Source organism: Ostrea edulis, chromosome 5 (genome assembly GCF_947568905.1).
Source record: "Ostrea edulis chromosome 5, xbOstEdul1.1, whole genome shotgun sequence".
In the NCBI taxonomy this organism is placed as follows: Eukaryota; Metazoa; Mollusca; class Bivalvia; order Ostreida; family Ostreidae; genus Ostrea; species Ostrea edulis.
This window is the reverse complement of record NC_079168.1, coordinates 66,100,579-66,121,267: the sequence shown is the minus strand read 5'-3', so window position 1 is coordinate 66,121,267 and position 20,689 is coordinate 66,100,579. Positions and strand designations below refer to the sequence as shown.

Here is a 20,689-nt window from a genome sequence, read left to right as displayed (position 1 = left end):
AATACTATCTAATTTTCACGATTTCAAAAATTATGTTTAGACTACATGTATAATGTATTGACACATAAGATGTATTAGGCTTGCCCTAAGTACTGGGAAATCCCACAGGTATTAATTGCAAATATACAATAAGAGTATAAATATGGATGAAGGTCAGTTCTACGTCACGAGTGCTGGCACGGAGCTCCGATTAGGGGAAATTCCCGCTTCGGTGCAACACCCTCTTTAACAATATTGACAGAAGAGGCCATTGGGCCACACCGCTTACCTGTGATATCTTGCTCATAGCGATAACGATTTATACTAGCTGAAATACAGAAATCTTTTTCTATATTTCTCGAAAAAATCTCGAATAGAACGTAAGAAAACATACAAACAAGCTGATAGTGGCGAGACTATTGTGGCCCCCTCCTGACTTTATGGTTAATGTTAGTACATTAGTCTCGCTTTGCTCAGGCTCTCGCTCTTGAGGCTTTGCTAGCTCATGCAGGGTCTCGAGAGCGAGGGTCTGGGGATAGCAAGATTATTTGCACACGAACTTGATAATTTGTGCCCATATGGGTTTTGTGAGGAAAAGAAATATATATGATAAATTTGCCCACCATCATTGACAATTGCTTTTGTTTCAAAATTAAGGTGTGTTTTGTGCAAGAATCCCGTCGCCATTTAGTCGGGTGTTATTTTCAATTTGATCAATATGACCAAGATTCGGAATAACGACTTTAAAAAGATGATGTTTCTCCATTACTTTCAGTACTGTAGATGTAGGAGTTACAAAATTGGTAAGTACATGTATAACTATGATTCTCACGGTATCTATGGTGCTATGATTACCAAAGTAACCTCCCTTTATCAGCCCTTCGTAATAAGTGCTCCATGCATTTTAAATGCCGAATATACCGGTCTCACTGGAAAGAAAGATTCGGGTATTATGATATACTGGTATTATAGATAGGGTTTTATATATATAGTGGATATTAACAAGTCTACTTATTTCCACGTATTAAGATAATAGCACTGCGGTTTTGGATCATTATCTTGTGATTTAGTTGCAAATTATCATTATTATCATAGTACGGAAAATTAATGATATTGTTATTGCATAATGCATATTATGAAAGACTTCTCTACATGACATGACTCACGGCAGGACGGACGTTATAATGAGCAAGGTTCATCTGACACCTTTTAAAGAATCTTCGCTAGCCAAGGGTTTTCGGTCTGGGAGCGGAGTGGACCGAAAACCCTTGGCTAGCGAAGATGAAGAATCTTGTATATTTACAGGGGACTTTTGGTACATAAAGTGAATTCATAAATGATATTACATGACTTTGACCTTCATTTTATCAATGTCAACCAAGCAGTCAAATAATTTCTGTAAACTAAAGAATTATGATAATTGGACGTCTTTTATCATTGTAGATTTATTAGACTTATAGCATTTGGAGTTATTTCCCTTCGATAAATCACGTGAAATCTTAATTGACAAAATATCAGTGTACAGTGATTAGCATTTTAACTAAACTTCAGAAATCGGTCATCTACTCCAATGACTATAAATACCAAAGACAAAATCCATGTGGAACTATACCGGACATCACTTAAAAAGCAAGAATGAGTCTTTTTATGGGGACCAAGTTATCACATATATTTCTTTTTTTAGAAGAATTTCTTATACGTTTGTTGATAAAAATCTAATCCCTACTATGCTCTTCCCTGGCCTCTGGGTGAAATGTGAAGATACCGAACAGTGATCAATCTCATAATTCCTATATGAAATACAAAATAGAGTTGGGCAAACACGGACCCCTAGACATACCAGAGGTGGGATCATGTACCTAAGAGGAGTAAACATCCCCTGTCGACAGGTCACACCCGCAGAGAGCCCTATCAGGTAAACGGAGTAATCCGTATTCAAATAAGTGTACCAAGAACGGCCTAACAATCGGTACGAAACACGTCAGATAGCGTTTGACTCAATGATAGGTTGTATTGGCAAACTAGATCGTAGAATTTGCGAAATGCTGACTTTAAACGAGACTGTTGAAACCTCTGTAACATCAACTTATTTGTCAGTAGACTGCCTGGTGTGAACAAACTGGAAGATGGCACTCTGCCTGCAATCGGATAGTCTCGTTCAACCAGACACTCTGCTGTCTCCACAAATCTCCGACAAGCAGATATTTGCTCGTCGGAGATTTGCGGAGACAGCCGAGTGTCTGATTGAACGAGACTAGCAATAGGAACTTTTCACAAAAAGACTATTTGCGTACGGAAATGACCTATGCTATAGTTGTTACAACATTGACTCTGCCCACAACGGTTGATCGAAACGTTGCGTTGGCTATATACACATGTATATTGTATTTTGTCAGCCGTCGAATTCAGGGAGCGCGATTACGGTGATTATGGAATAACTCTGGTATCAGGGCCTTGAACCAGTTACTCACTAATTTGACCGGTAGAGGTCACTCAGTGGTAGAGTATAGACCGCCAAATTAACAATTATTGCGCGCATTAATTGAATCAATTATTCTGCTGAATTGATGAGCGCTATATAATTGAATATCAACAATTGAATTGATGCGCACTACAATTTAATTGAAGAGAGCAATAATTGAATTAATACTCGCAATGATTAAATTAAAGCTATCTTCAATTGAATTCTAGAGCGCATTTTTTCAATTAATGTGCGCAATAATTCAAATATTGGCTCTCTCTGTAATTGGAGATATCTTCAATTCAAAATATCCACAACTGAATTTATGATTTCCTTAATCGAATTATTGTTCTCTTTAAATGAACGAATGCGCGCATTAATTCTTTACACAAAAGCGTTGTAAATGATTAAACATTATACCGAGCTCCAAATGCAATTTTGCAACAATAACTCCACCTCATTGATGCACGCATCAAATCAATTATTGCTCTCATCAATTGAATGGAAGCTTTCATCGATTGAATTGATGAGAGCAATAATTGATTTGATGCGCACACCATTTTGAATTATTGCGCGCATTAATATATTAATTGAATTCAAGATATCTTCATTTATTTCAGGTTATGTTGATCTGATGCTTCATGGTAGTCTTCGCTTCGTAACCGGGAGGTCGTGAGTTCGAACTCCACTGCTCTGGCCGCCTCAAACCTAAGACGTAAACATAGGTATTGATCGCTCCTTCGTCAAACGCTATAGCATTTAGAAGGAAGAACAACGGGTCTTTCGGATATGACGTTAGAAATCTAGATCCTGTATCGCGGCGGGCGTTAGCACGTTATAAACACCGAGCACTACGGCCGTAAGCACTGTTGTACTTCGCCTACAACTGGTGACGTCTCCATTTGTATTGAGTGAAAAATCCTCGACGGGACTTAAACAAACAACTCACTAAATTTGAAGATTGACAAAATACGGCAAAATAGTAAACACGTCATTTAAAGGATAACACTTCACAATCAGAGTTTGTAAATGTACCTCCTGCCTCCGTGCACCTGTTTCGAGTAAACAACAATGACGTTTCGGCTATTGTGACGCATTTTGCCTGCCGTCAAATTCAACGAGTCACTAGTTCAGAGCAACCACGGTGATCCTTTAATCTGTCTACAAAAGGAAACATGGCCAAAGCTACAGAACGCGGAAGCATTCTAAATACCTCGTTCAACTCGATTCTTGCAAATATATCGCCTTTATCGGCCCACATTCGTTTGGTCGGAAGTGAGCGAGAACGACGATTACATTTTGATTGATGTTCATTATTGTATCTATAACAACATTGGTCCAAACTGTTTTATAATTACAATCCTTTTACTCTATCAATCACGGAGCGTCTGGCGATTGTGTTCCGCCGAATCAATATTTATTGTGGTGCTACCTTTCTACAGCTCCAAGGTTGTTTCTTGTTAAAATCCTAGACCTTTGAGAATACCATATAAGACAGCCAATTCCATTTGTTTCTGCCTTCTTCCACTGTGCCAACTGACTCAACTGCGCGATTGAAATATGTGCATATATGGCATCAATGAAACTCAAGGCTGTGGATTTTGAAGGGTGAGGAAGCAAGCAAAGTTCATGGAACTATCCCTAAAACATTGCTTCCATACTCTAACAAACTGATATTGCAATATGATCATGGCCGTACACAAAGTTGGATTTTTCATACATGGTGGCTCCTTTCAATCAATTAAGGTCGTTCTTATTTTAATCCTACAAGTAATTGTGAAACAATTCAAGGCACGATAGAATAAATCATTTCCCCGTAATCTTGCAAGCCGTGTTATTGCTAATGGCCTAAGATTAAAAAACGTCAAACCTTTGCCACATTAAAAAGGATTTTTTGTTTAACATTTCTTAAGGAGGTAAACATCTAGCAGGATTTTCAAAAGAATGAAAAATTTCGTATAGATATATTAATGTGGCATTGGAACCCACAGGGATTTGACACAATCTGAGCAAACAAGTATATAAAGTAGAATATTATACTAGTATATTGTATTGTACTATATATACCAGTTTGCTCAGATTGTATCATAACCCCGTATTAGAACCTAAAAAATTTGCCTCCTGTAGAAAATTACAATTTTCGTGTAAAATCACAAATAAAACATAAAATGACTCTGGTGGGACTCGAATACACAATCTGTAGATTGTCAGTCCACGGCTATAATCCACCGAGTTATAACCCAGACAGGTAAAGGAATTTACAAGGATGAAGAATAGGTATAGTTTAAAAGATAAAAATCTAACAATGACATGGACGTTTTACCACATTTATTTTATCCAGGGAAGGATATTTCATGAAATATATAACACTTGTCATATATTACACAGAACTGTTGATTACTTAAATATAATTAAGTTACAATTCACATTACATTTAAAATCATTCAATCCTTAGACAAATATCTCTTGAGATTTTGGACAAGTCACCGCTCTACCTACTGAAGAAAATGAAATATGAATGTCTAAGGAATGTCCTGCTTAAGGGTCCTCCACCTCAAGTGCGAGTAAAATTTAGTATGAATGTGGAATCTAATAAAGGAAAAATAAATCATTTTAATCACAATACATAAATTTATAAAGGCAGAAAGAAAGGAAAATCTGGAATCTCGGTGCACAAACTTTATGGTGGTGAATGCAAATCTTAGTCCTCAAAGTCAAGCAACAAGGAAGCTAAACATCTGTAGAAAAATACAAGTCTTCAGATCAATCAACAATCACTTTTGACTATATCATTTTTGAACATGAACATAATATGGAATTCATGACAAATAATTCAAAATCAGAAGTATTACAAGACACAATCATTAAATTTAATTTATTAAATTTACTGAGTTTCCATACTTTAGATATGTAGTAAGAAGTAAAACTTAACCATTTCTTCTAGGTTTAGTTTTTATTACTAGTGACTAAAAATCTTGCAATATTGCTTCATAAATATACAGACCTACATGCCTTAACATTTCCCACAAAAAACAAAATCTGACATTTTAAGTGTTGCATATGAATAGGTGCAATGAGTGCATTTCTTAAACTCTGACAATTAGATGCTGTTTCCATTAATAAAAGATGAAACAGAAACCACATGCCATAAATTTCACCATTTTGATGTATCCAATCTTATTTCGGTGAGGTACCCAGTTCAGGTGCTGGACGTCGAGGGGTAAAGATGAATTTTTTTAAAAGACTGCACAATTTTTAAAGGTTCAAGTCCCACCCCTAGTATCCCAAGGGAGCAAGAATAATGAAATTCACAGCATTTGTTTCTACACACTTGTCTGGTCATTTAATCTCTGAGAAGTAGTCAAAAGTTAAAGGACAACTGAAAATGATTGATGGATACAGATCACAGTGAGTCTAATGAGTGACCCCCCCCCCCCCCCACCCCCCAAAAAAAACCTACAAGAGTTGCCACATACATTGAGACAATTGAGTATACTAGCATGTAGATTAAACCATGTCATTGTCACAAATACAGTTAGGTATCAATAGGATACTCATGGAACACACTTGAAAAGATGAAAGGAGCAAAACAATTAACAAGAAAAAATCAGATGCAAATAATGGCATCTCACACATTTACCAAATAATGGCATCTCACACATTTACAAAATAGCCCATCATTTTACAGAACATAGATACTATAAAATAAACCCCATCATTTTACAGCATATTAACACTATAAAAAAAGCACCACATTGGATTTATGTAAAGCGCATTACAATGACTCATACTCCCCAAACATTTCACAACTATAAGACCATATTACACGTGTATTCAATGGTTCTCTATATATAACTACTACCCAGAGAACCAGTGTAAGTCATGCTTATTATAATACAATTCTACACTCAAAACAATCACACACACATACATAATATGCATCCATCTTCCCCAGCATTCACACTGACCCCCAAAACAGAAACTATCTAACAACACTATGTGTAATAATCAACATGTAACACTGCCTCCAAACTGAAATTTATCATTTTAAAATGCATCAGTGAAACAATGTTTTTGTTTGACTCTTCGTGGCACTTCATCCAGTTATTGTAGGTTTTTAAAACACTACAATGATGATGAGAACTTGCTAATACCTAGACATACAGTCTACTCCAGATATACCTAGACATATACAGTCTACTCCAGATATATTGAAATTCAGGGCACCAACCTTCATTACATCCAAAGTTCAATGTAACCGATGCTGAACTACATAAATAATGCTAATGGGGATTTATTTTAACTTCAGTATAACAGATAGTTCAATATACGTTAACTCAATATATATATAAGTGGAGCAGGCTGTACAAGTACATTGGAAAACTTTCCCCACATCTTGTTACCCTAGTTAAAATATACACAGGCTTTGATGTTTAAAATATACACAATCTCTTATGAGATTTAATCACAATATCTTAGCCCAATCACAGTCTTATATCAATTTAGTGTTTATGCCCTATAGACAAAATCACTGGTAGCACGGCCCCTACAATGATGGCCAGCAGATCCTTGTTCCTGAACCCCTTGTGTTCATGGATCACTACACTGCCATCTGGGTTGTTGTGCTGAGATTTTGATGATGACACCTCAGGCAGGACGTGGACTGTGGCCACATAAAGAAAAGTCCCAGCACTAAACAACATGGCAATGCCCGTCGTTTTTGTGTCATGGAGCGATTCTGCACTTCCCTGTAATCAAATGAGAACATTAAAAGTAGATTAACTTTTTTTTTTTTTTTTTTTTTTTACATAAACCACATTCACTATATACATGTACTGTAAAAATGAAAAATTTGTGCGTGGGAGTTATAATACAATAAATATGCGATTACGAGATTTTCGTGTAAATTACTCCCACACTTATTATTGCTATGCAATTTATCAATCGACGATACAGACATCTCGTATTTAAACATTATGTGAATGGTTTGCAAAGGAAATACATGTAATTAACAATGCACAGAATTCTACATATTTACAGTAACACTTTTCTTTAAATGACAATGCAGGGTGCAATTAGGCAGTCAAAAAATTAAAGATAAAAACTATTTCAATTTCCTTTTAAGCAGGTCTAAGGCCTTACCTGACTGAGAACTATGTAAGTCACTATGGCTAACACAGGGGCTGCCATCGCAAACACAAACAAGTGTTTCCTAATTCGATTCCTGTCAAATCCTTCATGAAGTAAAAATGAGACAAGTCCAAAAGCTGCTGGCATCTGAAAATAAGACCAGGATCATTCAGCACAAAATTAAAATAAGACCAGGCTTCAGGGTCATAAAACTTAGCTAGCTCACTTTTGAGATTTAAAAAAAAACCCACTTTCTATAAACTCAAATTAGACTGTCTCACTTTTGGTGTGCCATAAATCTAGTTTTAGCTCATTCAGCATTTTCTACCTTGAGACAGGAACTGAGTTCAAAACCATGAAAACTGAGCAGGAAATGAGTTGAATTATGGGATGTGTTGTTTACATTTTATTTTTTGCAATGCCATGCCACCTAAATAATGCGTAATGCATGGAAAATTAAAGAAATCCAGTACAAACAAAATACTTTGTTGTTTTTCTTTTATAACATTTTTATTGTTACGTCAGATTTTACATGTTTTTTTAACTAAATTACGTGGTTTCATCTATAGTCTGTTATTTACACTATGACTGAAATCAATATCACCTATCATTGTACACTCAACAATAGTTACACATTACTTTATTTGTCATGAAATTGCGTTATAATTCTAATGACATAATATTGTTTTATCTTCAAAGTTTTCCAAAACAAGAAAACAATCAATTCATGAAAAAAAAATGTAAGGAAATAAATATCACAATAAGAAATTTATTATAGAAAAAAAAAATGTCCCCAAACCAAAGTCAGATTGAGATTATTGATTTTCATATGTGTTATCATACGCATAAAAGATTTTAAAACTACCAGTTGGTAGACACTGCTAGCAAAGTTCTGCCTATATGTTGTTACAAGGTGAAGGTCAGTTGGTGCGAGTGTGTATTGAATTCGAGAGCAGAACGGAAAGCATATGCTGTAGGCCTATATGTAACAGTGCGTAGCTTCGATAGAACCATTTTCTCGCAGTTTATCTACGTCTTTGTCCAAGTGCTTATTTGAAAAAGTACAGGGACAAATTCTACTGGGTTTTTTTTATGGCAAAGTCGTTGTGCCGACAAAAAATATTCACGTCTTGTCCCTCGTACCTTCCTTCGAAAATTGAAAAAAACCAGTCCAAATCCTCTCTACTGACAGCAAGTACACCCTTAAACGGCACAAAACACCCTAATGCAGTGTTATTTACAAGCTGTTAATGTGATAATTGTCTGTTTGTCAATTAAATCTAATCTGTTTTTGAAATGGCTAACAATTGTTTTCAAATCTCGCTCGAGGTCGCATATGATGTCACAGATAATGGCGCGTAAAATATCGAAGAAAATATGCATACCACAAGATTTGAATTTCATCGCTTTCAAACTCGAAAACTACGCAAACTGTTTCATTTAAAACACATGTAAAGTAGTTTTAGGCATGAAATGAATTAATTTTGCTGATAAAATTAAAAAGTTTAAAAACATGCGATGTGTCCTTTAACAAGAAATCAAAAACATCTGTGAATAAAGTTTATATCTGATTAGAATCTTTTTGCAACAATCATAATGATGACCGTAATCTGACAAGCGTGGGTATTATAATTTGTGTATTCTGGGATATCAGCAAGCGTGATAATTACCTTATGCAACATGATAGCCACGAACACAATCATGGTTAGATGTGTATGAGCCAGTATTGTGGCAGCTCCGAGTGCTATACCATCAGCTGAAAATTTCATTGTAAACTGTGAAATATGAAATAGAATTGCAAAGTGTGAAATACAAAAACAAGAGGCCTATGGGCCACAATGTTCACCTCGAGTCACATCAGCCCTGCTGTTCTTCATCTGAAAATGTTTACCCTCTTTACATTGAAAAGGATCAACTATACATTTAGAATGTTTGTAGTGATAGTGAATTATGTGGGTTATTTGCTAGTCAGGGACAACCATAATTATAATAAGTTTGTTCTCTCAAGATACTGTCAGAGCAGACTCAAATAATCAGTCATTTGAGTCATGACCTTTGACCTTGTGATTTGAAAACCTGTGAGGATCACGTACTCTTTAGGGGGCACTAGTGTATTAAGTTTGGCGTCTGTCATGTAAAGGGTTCTCGAAAAACAGGGCGGACAATTATCTGCACATGTAAAGTAGAACCAGTGAACCAAGTCCGATATCTGTCCAGCAGACAATATCTTACTGTGTCCAGTGCTTTGTCTACAGATTGTATTGCAACCTGAAAATCAATAGGGGTCATCTACTATCTAGGGACAACCACTGTATTAAGTTTGGTACATGTAACTGTCAAGCAAAGGGTTCTTTAGATATTGAGCAGACGAGACTTAGTCTACAGACCGACCAACCAACAAGTGCAAAACAATATGCCCCCTCTTTTTCAAAGGGGGGGGGGGGGGCATAAAAACAGTGTACATTAAATAAAATATACATAAAATATCCTGAAATTTTTAAGTAATAAATAGTCTCAAAGGACACTGTATTTTGGAGGACATTCTTTGTTCGTAGCCATAGTAAAACAGTATCTGTACATCCATCAATCATGTTTGATGTGATTTTAGTTTAAATGAATGTGTAAAGAATTATTCATAGAATCAAAAACAGACCTGCCCACTAAGGCAGTTACTAGAAGTATATTCCCCCAAGTTACTGATAGTACTTTTCCTAACCACCCCTGTCAATAATTGACAAAAAAGTTTTCTACCCACTTACCACAGTATCACAGCACCAGTAGAATTTAAAACAAGAGGCCCATAGGCCTTAAGAGTCACCTGAGTATCATAGCCCATATTGGCATTTAAGCCTCAATATGGAGTCCTTTGTCCACATGTTTATGATCTTTCAAAATATGCATATTATTCCGATTCATTTACAGAAGAAAGACATATGGAAGTTTAAAGCATATAAATCATTTTGATATCCCCCCAACCCGACCCATGGGCAGTGAATTTCACAATTCAAGAAGAGAAAATTATGGACATCATAATCATGCATTTAGTTTATCTCCAATGATTGAAAGTAGAGAAGAAAAAATAAAATTTTTATACATTTTTATCATGTGGCTATATTGGCCCTACCCAAGAGCAATGAATTTCACACATTAGTAGAGAGCTTCATGAACATCATAATCATGCACTTAGTTCTTCTAAAATATATATGAGAGTAAAGAAGAAGATTTTCTAAGATTTAATACATTTCACTATATGGCCATATTGGCACCACCCTAGAGCCTGAACCCCTGACCCAGGAGCCATGAATTTCACACTTTTTAAAGTAGATAGCTTTATGGACATAATAATCATACATTTAGTTTTTCCAAATATATATATATGGGAGTAGAGGAGAAGATTTTCAAAGATTTAATACATGTTCACTTCATGGTCATATTGGCCCTGTCATAGGGCCTGAACCCTTGACCTGGGGACATGAATTTCACAATTTTAGTAGAAGGCTTCATGGACATCATATTCATGCATTTAGTTTTTCTCCCATAAGTGTACAGAGAAGAAGATTTTAAAAATATCTCCTTTTTTAGCATATTTGGCCCTGCCATAAGGCCCTAAGGGTGGTAAGGTAATAAATTTCACAATTTATATTCGGATTCCTCTTATCCTAGGGATGCTTCACACCAAAATGGTAATCAATTGGCCTTGCAGTTTTCAAGAAGTTAACAATGTAAAATTGTTAAGGTACGACACACAACAACAGATGAAGACCAGTGGTAATAGTGACTCAGGTGACCTAAAAATTATGCAAAAATCAAGAGAATAGACAGACATACGAAAACTGGCATTTCACATTACTGCTTGTATATAACTTTAATTTATGCTCTTTGCGATAATTACCTGCTGCATGAACCACTAGACCTAGTGATGCTGTGATTCAGTTTCTGTTGCTTGTATATAACTTTAATTTATGCTCTTTGCGATAATTACCTGCTGCATGAACCACTAGACCTAGCGTTGCTGTGATTCAGTTTCTGTTGCTTGTATATAACTTTAATTTATTCTCTTTGCGATAATTACCTGCTGCATGAACCACTAGACCTAGCGTTGCTGTGATTCGGTTTCTGTTCTGTTGAAGTGTGGTCTGACTGGCCTCCATGTCTGCAGAACAGAAAAAAACAAATACGACAAATGTCTCTCAACGGACGGACAGAAAGTACAAAAACAACATGTCTCCCCCTGGAAGAGGGCAGACATAAATAAGACAACTGTCTCTCAACGGACGGACAGAAAGTAGAAAAACAATATGTCTCCCCCTGGAAGAGGGAAGACATAAATAAGACAAATGTCTCTCAACGGACGGACAGAAAGTACAAAAACAATATTTCTCCCCCTGGAAGAGGGCAGACATAAATAAGACAAATGTCTCTCAACGGACGGACAGAAAGTAGAAAAACAATATGTCTCCCCCTGGAAGAGGGAAGACATAAATAAGACAAATGTCTCTCAACGGACGGACAGAAAGTACAAAAACAATATGTCTCCCCCTGGAAGAGGGGAGACATAGATAAGACAAATGTCTCTCAGCGCAATCATTTTCATATCTGATGTTAACCTTCTCAAACTTAAGGTGGCTCACTACACTTAAATTCTGTTCAATGTCTCATTAAAGCACCTCGTATGAAGTACGATTTCAACATTGAAAGTGTGATACAAGATTTCAATTATTTCATATGAAATTTTTGTAAAGGATAAATAAAGTGTTTTGTTTGCAAATGAGTCTTTTATGCGTATTTTATAAGTTATTCATATTATGCATCAAATCACAGCGAAATTTGGACTCTAAAATTTCTTATTCACGAACAAAACATCTTTTTTTTTCATTCCGAAAAAATTACCCAAAAAAAATCATATAAAATAACTGAGAGCTTGAATCACTCTTTCTATGGTGAAATCATAAATTGCACAAATCTTAAGTTGCACAGAAGTTAGTCAGGTTTAACTGACAGTATTAGTATATAAATGAAAGCATTAATGGCAAAATAACGGTCAGTTAAAGCCAATCAACCTTTGTGCAGCTGGATTCTGATGTATTATGTACAGTTCTATATAAAAATTAGGCAGGGGGTGATAAGTTGACCGTCAGGGATTGAGTTGATACTTATATATATAATAACATTGTTTATAGGTACTCGATTTGTGATTACATTTTTTTAATATGATGAACATTCATGTGACCTAAAATTCTATTGATATTAATTCAGAGTGATCTCTGAATATTTTCAAAAATTGGAAAAAATATGGAGTGTGGTGATGTTATTAAAGATGTTAAATGCGCTTGAATTTTTTTTTACTGGAGAGTACATTTTTCTTGAGTGATCAGATGCAAATCAGAAAAAAACCCATACTATTGCCTAATCACTATTTGCTATATTTGGTAAGAATTTACTCCATCATAACTAGGTGCTCACTATAACTGTGAACCTTATCAATGAGTTTGACTGTACCTTACACATTCCAATACATCACAGATTATTTTTTTACCTGTGGATGCAGATGCATGAGAATGTGCTCCTCCTATCTGATCCACGATCAGCATGAAGATAAAACCTGACACCAAAGTGACACCAATCAGCGAATGCACATCTGTTGTGCTGTGGTGGTGCTCGTGAGGTTTGTGCTCATGGTCGGTAGCACTGTGCTTCTCTGTCTCTTTAGGACTAGATTCATGATGATGAGCGTGGTCATGGTCTGCAAATAATCATCATACTTCTGTTAGAATGTCTATATATAGTCAAGAAGATAAAAAAAAATGATATAAATATATCCCCTTGGTGGTAAAAACATTCATAACACAGGGGATAAAATCTACCTCTGTAAAGGACTATCATATTCATAACACAGGGGATAAAATCTACCTCTATAAAGGACTATCACATTCATAACACAGGGGATAAAATTTGTTATTTACTTCTCTAAAGGACTCTCACATTTATAACACAGGGGATAAAACTTTTTATTTACTTCTCTAAAGGACTATCATATTTATAACACAGGGGATAAAACTTGTTATTTACTTCTCTAAAGGACTATCATATTTATAACACAGGGGATAAAACTTGCTATCTACCTCTCTAAAGGACTCTCACATTTTAGCTTTAATACAAAGAGCCTAATGAACGGACCCATGACAGACCAAGAAGATATTTCAAATACATCAATACTTTAAGGTTTACATGTTAACAACGTAATTTGGTAATATGCAAATATATATATTGTGTCAAAGGAAATTCAAGTTCATAAAGCATTCCGTACCATAAAGATGCCCAACAGCATTTTAAACAACACATTTGCCACTTGATGAATTGTATATTCAGTATCATATTGCAACAATATCATATCACAAGCAATTAAAAACAGACATCAGAAACATTTGTCTGCTGGTTATGGGAGGGATAGCCCTTACATCATATCCAAGGCAGGAACTACGCTCCTTGAATAAGTGCATATAAATGTATACTCAGTCTTGTACATCATTTCTAATAAATTAAAAAAGAACAATTAATAATTCACAAATGTTCAAACCTACCCCCTGAGGTGTACATAGCATTGATTCCCTCAGGAATGATGACAGCTAAAGCTGTACCAACCAATAGCCCTGCACCAAACACTGTCACAGACTTCAATTTGTCCTGAAATTTTAAGTACACGTATATAATATTTATTTTAAATCTGATTTAACATTTGCATATTCATTAATATATTGATAGACCAACAATTTATGAATCTAAATTTTAAAAAAATATATATATATAAGATTTATAAATAGATAAAAATTCAAAATGTCATGCATCTTGTCCAAATAACAATGAAAGATTATGAATCAAGAATATATGATGGTGTCTGTAGTATTTCAATTTCGGTAAAAAATTTATTATGTAAAATCTCTGTAGGAATAATATAGATATCTTCTTTGTAATGCACTAATAAATTTCTAAATTGCCTCGCAATGTAAATTAAGAACCTTTAATTCGACATTGACTTGATCGAGATCAGGAACTTTAAAGCATGGGGAATGCATGGTAATGCCAGCATTGGGCTCTTTGGGAGTTAACAGAGCTCTAAAGGCAAAAGCTTTGTGCAAAAAAATCAGTGAAACAACCAATGACAGATAAGAAAATTAATAGCCAGCTCAGCCATTTATAATGACTAACGCATGTGAACAAAGGAATTGTGGGTTCAGCTACACATTCATCAAAGAATTTTGCTTGTGTGTTTGTCCTCACAGTCTTGATATCAACTTATCAAGGGCCTGGGCCTTGGCAAAAAAATAGCGACATTTGCTTGAAATTGGGAAAAAAGTTTCATACAAAGAAGTGGGGTGAAAAAAAAACAAACCAGTGCATTAACTTAAAGGTATAATTGGACCCCTTCTGACTTTCAATTTGGTCAAACTCTACTTCATATAAATATTAAGCAGAAGCTAAAGAAATTAGGTTTACTTAACAATTTTGAAGCAAAAATTGTAATCTGTGAACCTGTGAAGGAGATTTATGAACAATAAGGTTACCCTGCTTTGATTTGTTTTCATTGTTTGGGAATTTTAAAGTAAAAATTGGAAATAATGCCTGCTTTTTAGCACTGGGAATGGGGCTTTAGTTTGGCCTCTTACAGACCCTTAAAAAACCTGGCTCATATCAAGTACCCATCATACTCAGCAGGGGCCAATCTGATAAACAAAACAATGTCTATAAGATAAATGGTGTTTTCAACAAGAATATATGTATAACACCTCTGAAATATTCTTATTTTGAAAATCATCAAAATGATATGTCAAGTTTCTTTCACAATTGAGACTCCATGCATCATCAGAACAAAAAGGCAGACTAAATTTAAGCAATGTCACTGTCTACTATTTAGCTGCAGTTTGGTAGCTTCCCAATCATAAATATTGGGACGGCAGACTAGAAACACCCCAATATTTATAACCAGAGAGCTTTGAGAGTATGTTACCTTTGACATTGTGACTTCATAATGAAATAGTGAATCTAACCGAGGAGAATTATTCAGCCATTTTGCAAACTGTTTTGCACTAGATTTACCCCAAGGGTAGCATCAACAACATATTATTCTAAAATTATTCTATCAAGAAAGTGTCATCTGCAATGGTGTCAGTAATGGTAACAACAGTATCAAATAAACCTCACACAAAGCGTATACATATGTTAAAGTATCAAAGTCTTCGAATCTCTTACAGTTAAAAATTCTATGGTGTGACAGACGGAAAAGCAGACAGAAGGATGATCAGATAAACGATGGAAAAACTACATGTAATACCAAAAAGCTGCTTTGCTTTACAAAAAAGGATGATCAGTGGCTCTGACCTTGAGTGTCATCATCTTAATGGGTCAAATTCTTCCTTTCAAGCATGTACATACTTGATCAAGACTTCTGGTTTCTATGAATGGAAACCTAAATAGAATCTCGTTTGACAGCTATTTCTAGTTGTCTTTGAAATTAAAATCAGATTAGAAAAGTGATTGACAGAATAATTTTAATACAATATCTATCCCCCCCCCCCCCCCCCCCCCCCCCGAAAACCTTGAAGACATATATCTTGATAAGAGATGTGACACCATTGCCTACATTTTTAAAGTGTGTGCATTCTTGGTGTTATGAATTAAATGAGAGAGCTGGCGGAGGAGGGTTAAATCAACAGAAAGATATGTTTAATGAAAAGTCAAAAAGCTAAATCCACAAAAGAAAAATAAAAAAAAAATTGACTTAGATTTTTATTCACCACCACTAGAAATATTAAACTTATTATTTAAACATGAGACAGGGAAATTTGAAAATGGATCAACAGTGAGTAAATGTTGATTTCCTTAAATATGATAGATGTATGCCATGTTTAAAATAGTTGCAGAAATAATTTGTCTAGTATGTAAATCCAGGCATATCTGAGTCGAAATATCAGTCAATGTGTAGACCGTCGATAATTCTAGCATTTACATGTTTTCCGGAATCAAAATCATAAAGGTTTGTGAAAAGTGGATGTGCATGACCAAGTTAAATCTTAAAAAGTTCTATTTAGGCCAATTCAACTTAATTGAAAGATTATCATCCCCTCCCGCCCCTCAAAAATCGGCCCACCCGGATTTTTTTAATTTTGCGAAACTTGCAATTTCCGGAAAATTTTCATGTCTGACTCCGGAATTTACACTTCTTGTTTATATTTCCGGTATAGCAACGTAAAAAGCCACGTGAAGAAAATAGATATGGTTTTCTTAATTTCTTACGGGCATAAATGAAAGGAAGGGATTAATGTTCTTCATATATTGAAGAAGTTCGATATCTTTCTGTGTTTTAAATTAAAACTTAACCTGGAATTCGTCTGTGAAATAAACATAGATTGATATTTATCTGGCATTAAATGAACTTCTGTTGACAAAAACTCATTTGTCATCAATATTTTTCTCAGAAAATAAAAATTAAAAAATAAAATCATCCCACCCGCCCCATACTTTTTGGTGAATGTGGGACGTTTCGACCAAAGGAACATTTCAACCCAAGACGTTTCGACTTTAAAGACGTTTTGACCCTAGAATATATTGGGTCGAAACGTCTCACCTAATTTTTTTTATTGATAACTGGGACGTTTTCACCCAAATTTAATCTGAGACTCTCTCTCTCTCCATGTATGTATGTTTATATAATTTATTTTGTTTGATGTGTATTTATGAATTGATTTTGGAATGTCAGTGTTATGTATTTAAATATGATGTTATTAATAAATAAATATGTTTCAATGTTTGCCACTTGCGTTGTTAGTTATGGATATTTTGATTTACATAATGATTTTTGTAAAGTTTGAAAAAAAATGCTTATTTCTTCATTGGAATTCATTATTATATTAATTAATCGTTGCTGTGACTACAAAGAGCAGCATGCGAGATGATTGCGATCAAACATGACAAAATTGGCGCTAATACTTCTCATTACCAGCTCATTAGAGTTATCGCGCTTTGATGACTCTTGTGCGTCATTGGTAAGAAAATGCACAAGTCTCTCGTGTAAGTGCAAGATTACTCGGACATAAATGAAACGTTCATAGCAACCCCCCCTTTTTTTTAAGTTAAAGTACATTATGTATCTTTAAATAGAATAGCCATTGGTCAAACTGCATTTTTAAATATTCTAACACTAGTTTATCAAGGATGTTACATGTTTTTTTAAACTCTACTACACCTAATTTAAAAATTCCAAACAACGATGTTCTCTGTCCTAAGGCAGTCAATCAATATTTTGTAATTTTCAAAATAGCTTAGATGTAGTTTGGAAACGCATTTGTTGTGTTAATTAGTGTTATAAACGTCTTAAAAAAATGCAGTTTGGCAAATAAATAACTTATTCTAAAATATTGAAAAACAAGAGGTACTGTGAGCAATGCTCACTAAGAATACCCCCTGCTTACCCCAATCTCCCAAAGGGTGTTGGGAATAGGTATAAACTACCTCTTTTCTGAGTGTAAAAAACAAATGGCATGACAAACCGAACCATATTGCTACTTCAATGTCCAGTGCGCGTGACCTTTGACCTTTTGACCCCAAAATCGATAGGGAACATCTTCATCCCATGGGTAGTCCATATGTATGATATGGTGACTGTAGGTGGAAAGGATAACGCTTTAGAGCCCGGAAACCATATTGCTACTTCGATGTCCAGTGCGCTTGACCTTTGGACCCCAAAATCGATAGGGAACATCTTCATCCCATGGGTAGTCCATATATATGATATGGTGACGGTAGGCGGAAAGGATAATGCTTTAGAGGCCGGAAACCATTGCATCTACAGACGGACGGACGGACAGCCCGATTCCAGTATACCCCCCCCCACAACTTGTTGCGGGGGGTATAATGAGAGAGAGAGAGAGAGAGAGAGAGAGAGAGAAAGAGAGAGAGAGAGAGAGAGAGAGAGAGAGAGAGAGAGGGGGGGGTACATGAACGATCACAAAGTCCATGCCCATATGAACCTGTCCAAATTGTATGATAAAATGGAATGTCTTCATAGTCTGACAGAATAATTCTAATAACGTATGAATCCCATTAATTACAAGAAAAGTTATTGTGTCGGATGTGCATTTTGGTTTTTCCCTTCACAGTTCTTCTTGCGATTGATGCTTTATATCGGTTAGATTTGGCAGATCCTTCACATAGTTTAATAAGTTCGTCTGTTTTCTTGTAAGAATAATCAATTCCTAAATTTGCCTTTAGAATTTTAATCAGCGTCGTGGTTTGCAGTCGGTTATAATATGTATTCGATACCATAATTTATATTATGTATGCCTAAGTAATGTTTACGTATGTTGTCCCGGTAGCACGACTTTACGTGCCTTTAATTTGAATAGTTCCACTAATGGAAATGATAAGTATTGGTGGACTCTAAAGCGAAGCCTTTAAAATGACAGTCACCCCAAACAATCTTCGTTACACCCTTAAAAGTTAGAGTTGTTGACGATTCAAGATGTCTGGTAAGTTGAAATTCATATTATTCTACTAAACACTGATTTTCAGATAAGCGTGAGATTTCCTCATTAAAAATAAGCTAAAACCGTCAGACGAAAAGAAACACAATTGATCATCGAAACATATGAGGTCGAAATGTCTTTGGGGTTGAAATGTTCTAGTTACAGGGCTCGAAATTAACATATGCTCATCAGTCTGTGACTGGTTAAAAGTCTGGCAGACTGACTGACATTTGTTTTAGTCAGTCCAGTGGGACTGGTTAATTTTCTAAAGCATATACTTATGAAATCTTATACACACATTTGGCATGCTTCGATCTGTAGATATCAGACGAATCTGAATCGTAAATATAAATCCCACATTTAAGTGTTACAATATTGTCTGAGACATATTGAGCTAAATTTCATTTTGATAACATTGACGAAATTAAATATGTTTAATTATTTCTGGAAAACTCTGTTGGACTGGTAAATTTTTCTGCGGACTGGTTGAAATTATACCCCATCAGTCCGGCTGGACTGGTGACATAAAAAGTTAGCTTCAAGCCCTGTAGTTATTTATAAAAAAATAAGTGGGATGCTTCGACCCAAAATGGGGTCGAAACATCTGAGGCCAAAAATAAAAATGGATTTGTTTGATGTACTCCGACCGACCCGTCAAATTTGCTCCTACTCGATCATTTTTTTTCAGCAATTTAAAATTTATTTTTTTTTTTTTTTTTTTTTTGGTTCCCTTGAAAAATAGAAATTTCTCCTTATTTTAAAAAAAGATATAAAAAAGATTCATGACATTCAAAAAAAAAAAAAAAAAAAAAAAAACCAACCGACCCACCTTGAAAAATGTGGGTCAGAGTACATCAAACAAAAATATTTTTAATGATGGCCTGAGGACGAAATTGTCTTCAAGGTCAAACGTCCCGTTACCCTTTTTGGTGACCCTGGATGATAATCTACTAATTCAACAGTTAAATTGGCCTTAACAGGTTGGGAACACTTCCCCGATATCAAGATCTTCCCGCTAAAATGCAACTATCCCTCTTTAGCGAGAAAGTAAACATTACCATATATGATTAACAGGTGTTTTGGCGGTTTTATTGAAAATAATGGCAAATTTTGCGCAATGCTGAATAAGTGCGACACACACTCAACATGAAACAAACTGTCAATATGAAATTGATAACACAGTCAAGACATTTCATATAAACATTGCTGCATAAGAGGGAAGGAGTCTGAAATCCAGTGCATATCGTAAGTGTTTTTGTTTTGATTCATATTTGCAGAAATATCAGACATCTCAGCACTTTATCTTCATCTTTTCACGTGAAACACGAAGAGATGTACTCCACGAGTGTTTTTCTTGGTTGTACAGTTTACTCTCGCTAAAGAGGGATAATCGCGTTTTTGCAAGGGGAAGTGTTCCCAACCCGTTTAACATTTTAGATGTAACATTTTAACTCTGCTCCCATACCTCAGACAGAGTTATGGATAGTGGGATCACGCCTGCTACATAACAGCCAATCAACATGGCAAGGGACAGTAAGACAAGAGTCCATAGATCATCCATGTTGACGATGGAATCAGTCCAGGATAAACAGAAGCAAAG

At 35.3% G+C, this 20,689-nt stretch overlaps 1 protein-coding gene across 1 annotated transcript; it reads right to left on the bottom strand.

Annotated features, from left to right (window-relative positions):
- Positions 1-4,753: 4,753 nt before the first annotated feature.
- LOC125649820 (zinc transporter ZIP9-like) lies at positions 4,754-20,688 on the bottom strand. The gene is made up of 7 exons (XM_048877629.2): positions 20,555-20,688; positions 14,152-14,254; positions 13,107-13,313; positions 11,643-11,723; positions 9,241-9,326; positions 7,583-7,717; positions 4,754-7,188 (listed from the first exon to the last, which is right to left on the bottom strand). The coding sequence occupies exons 1-7, from the start codon at positions 20,648-20,650 to the stop codon at positions 6,943-6,945; spliced, it is 954 nt and encodes a 317-aa protein (XP_048733586.1). The 5' UTR covers positions 20,651-20,688; the 3' UTR covers positions 4,754-6,942.
- Between the last annotated feature and the right edge of the window lies 1 nt (position 20,689).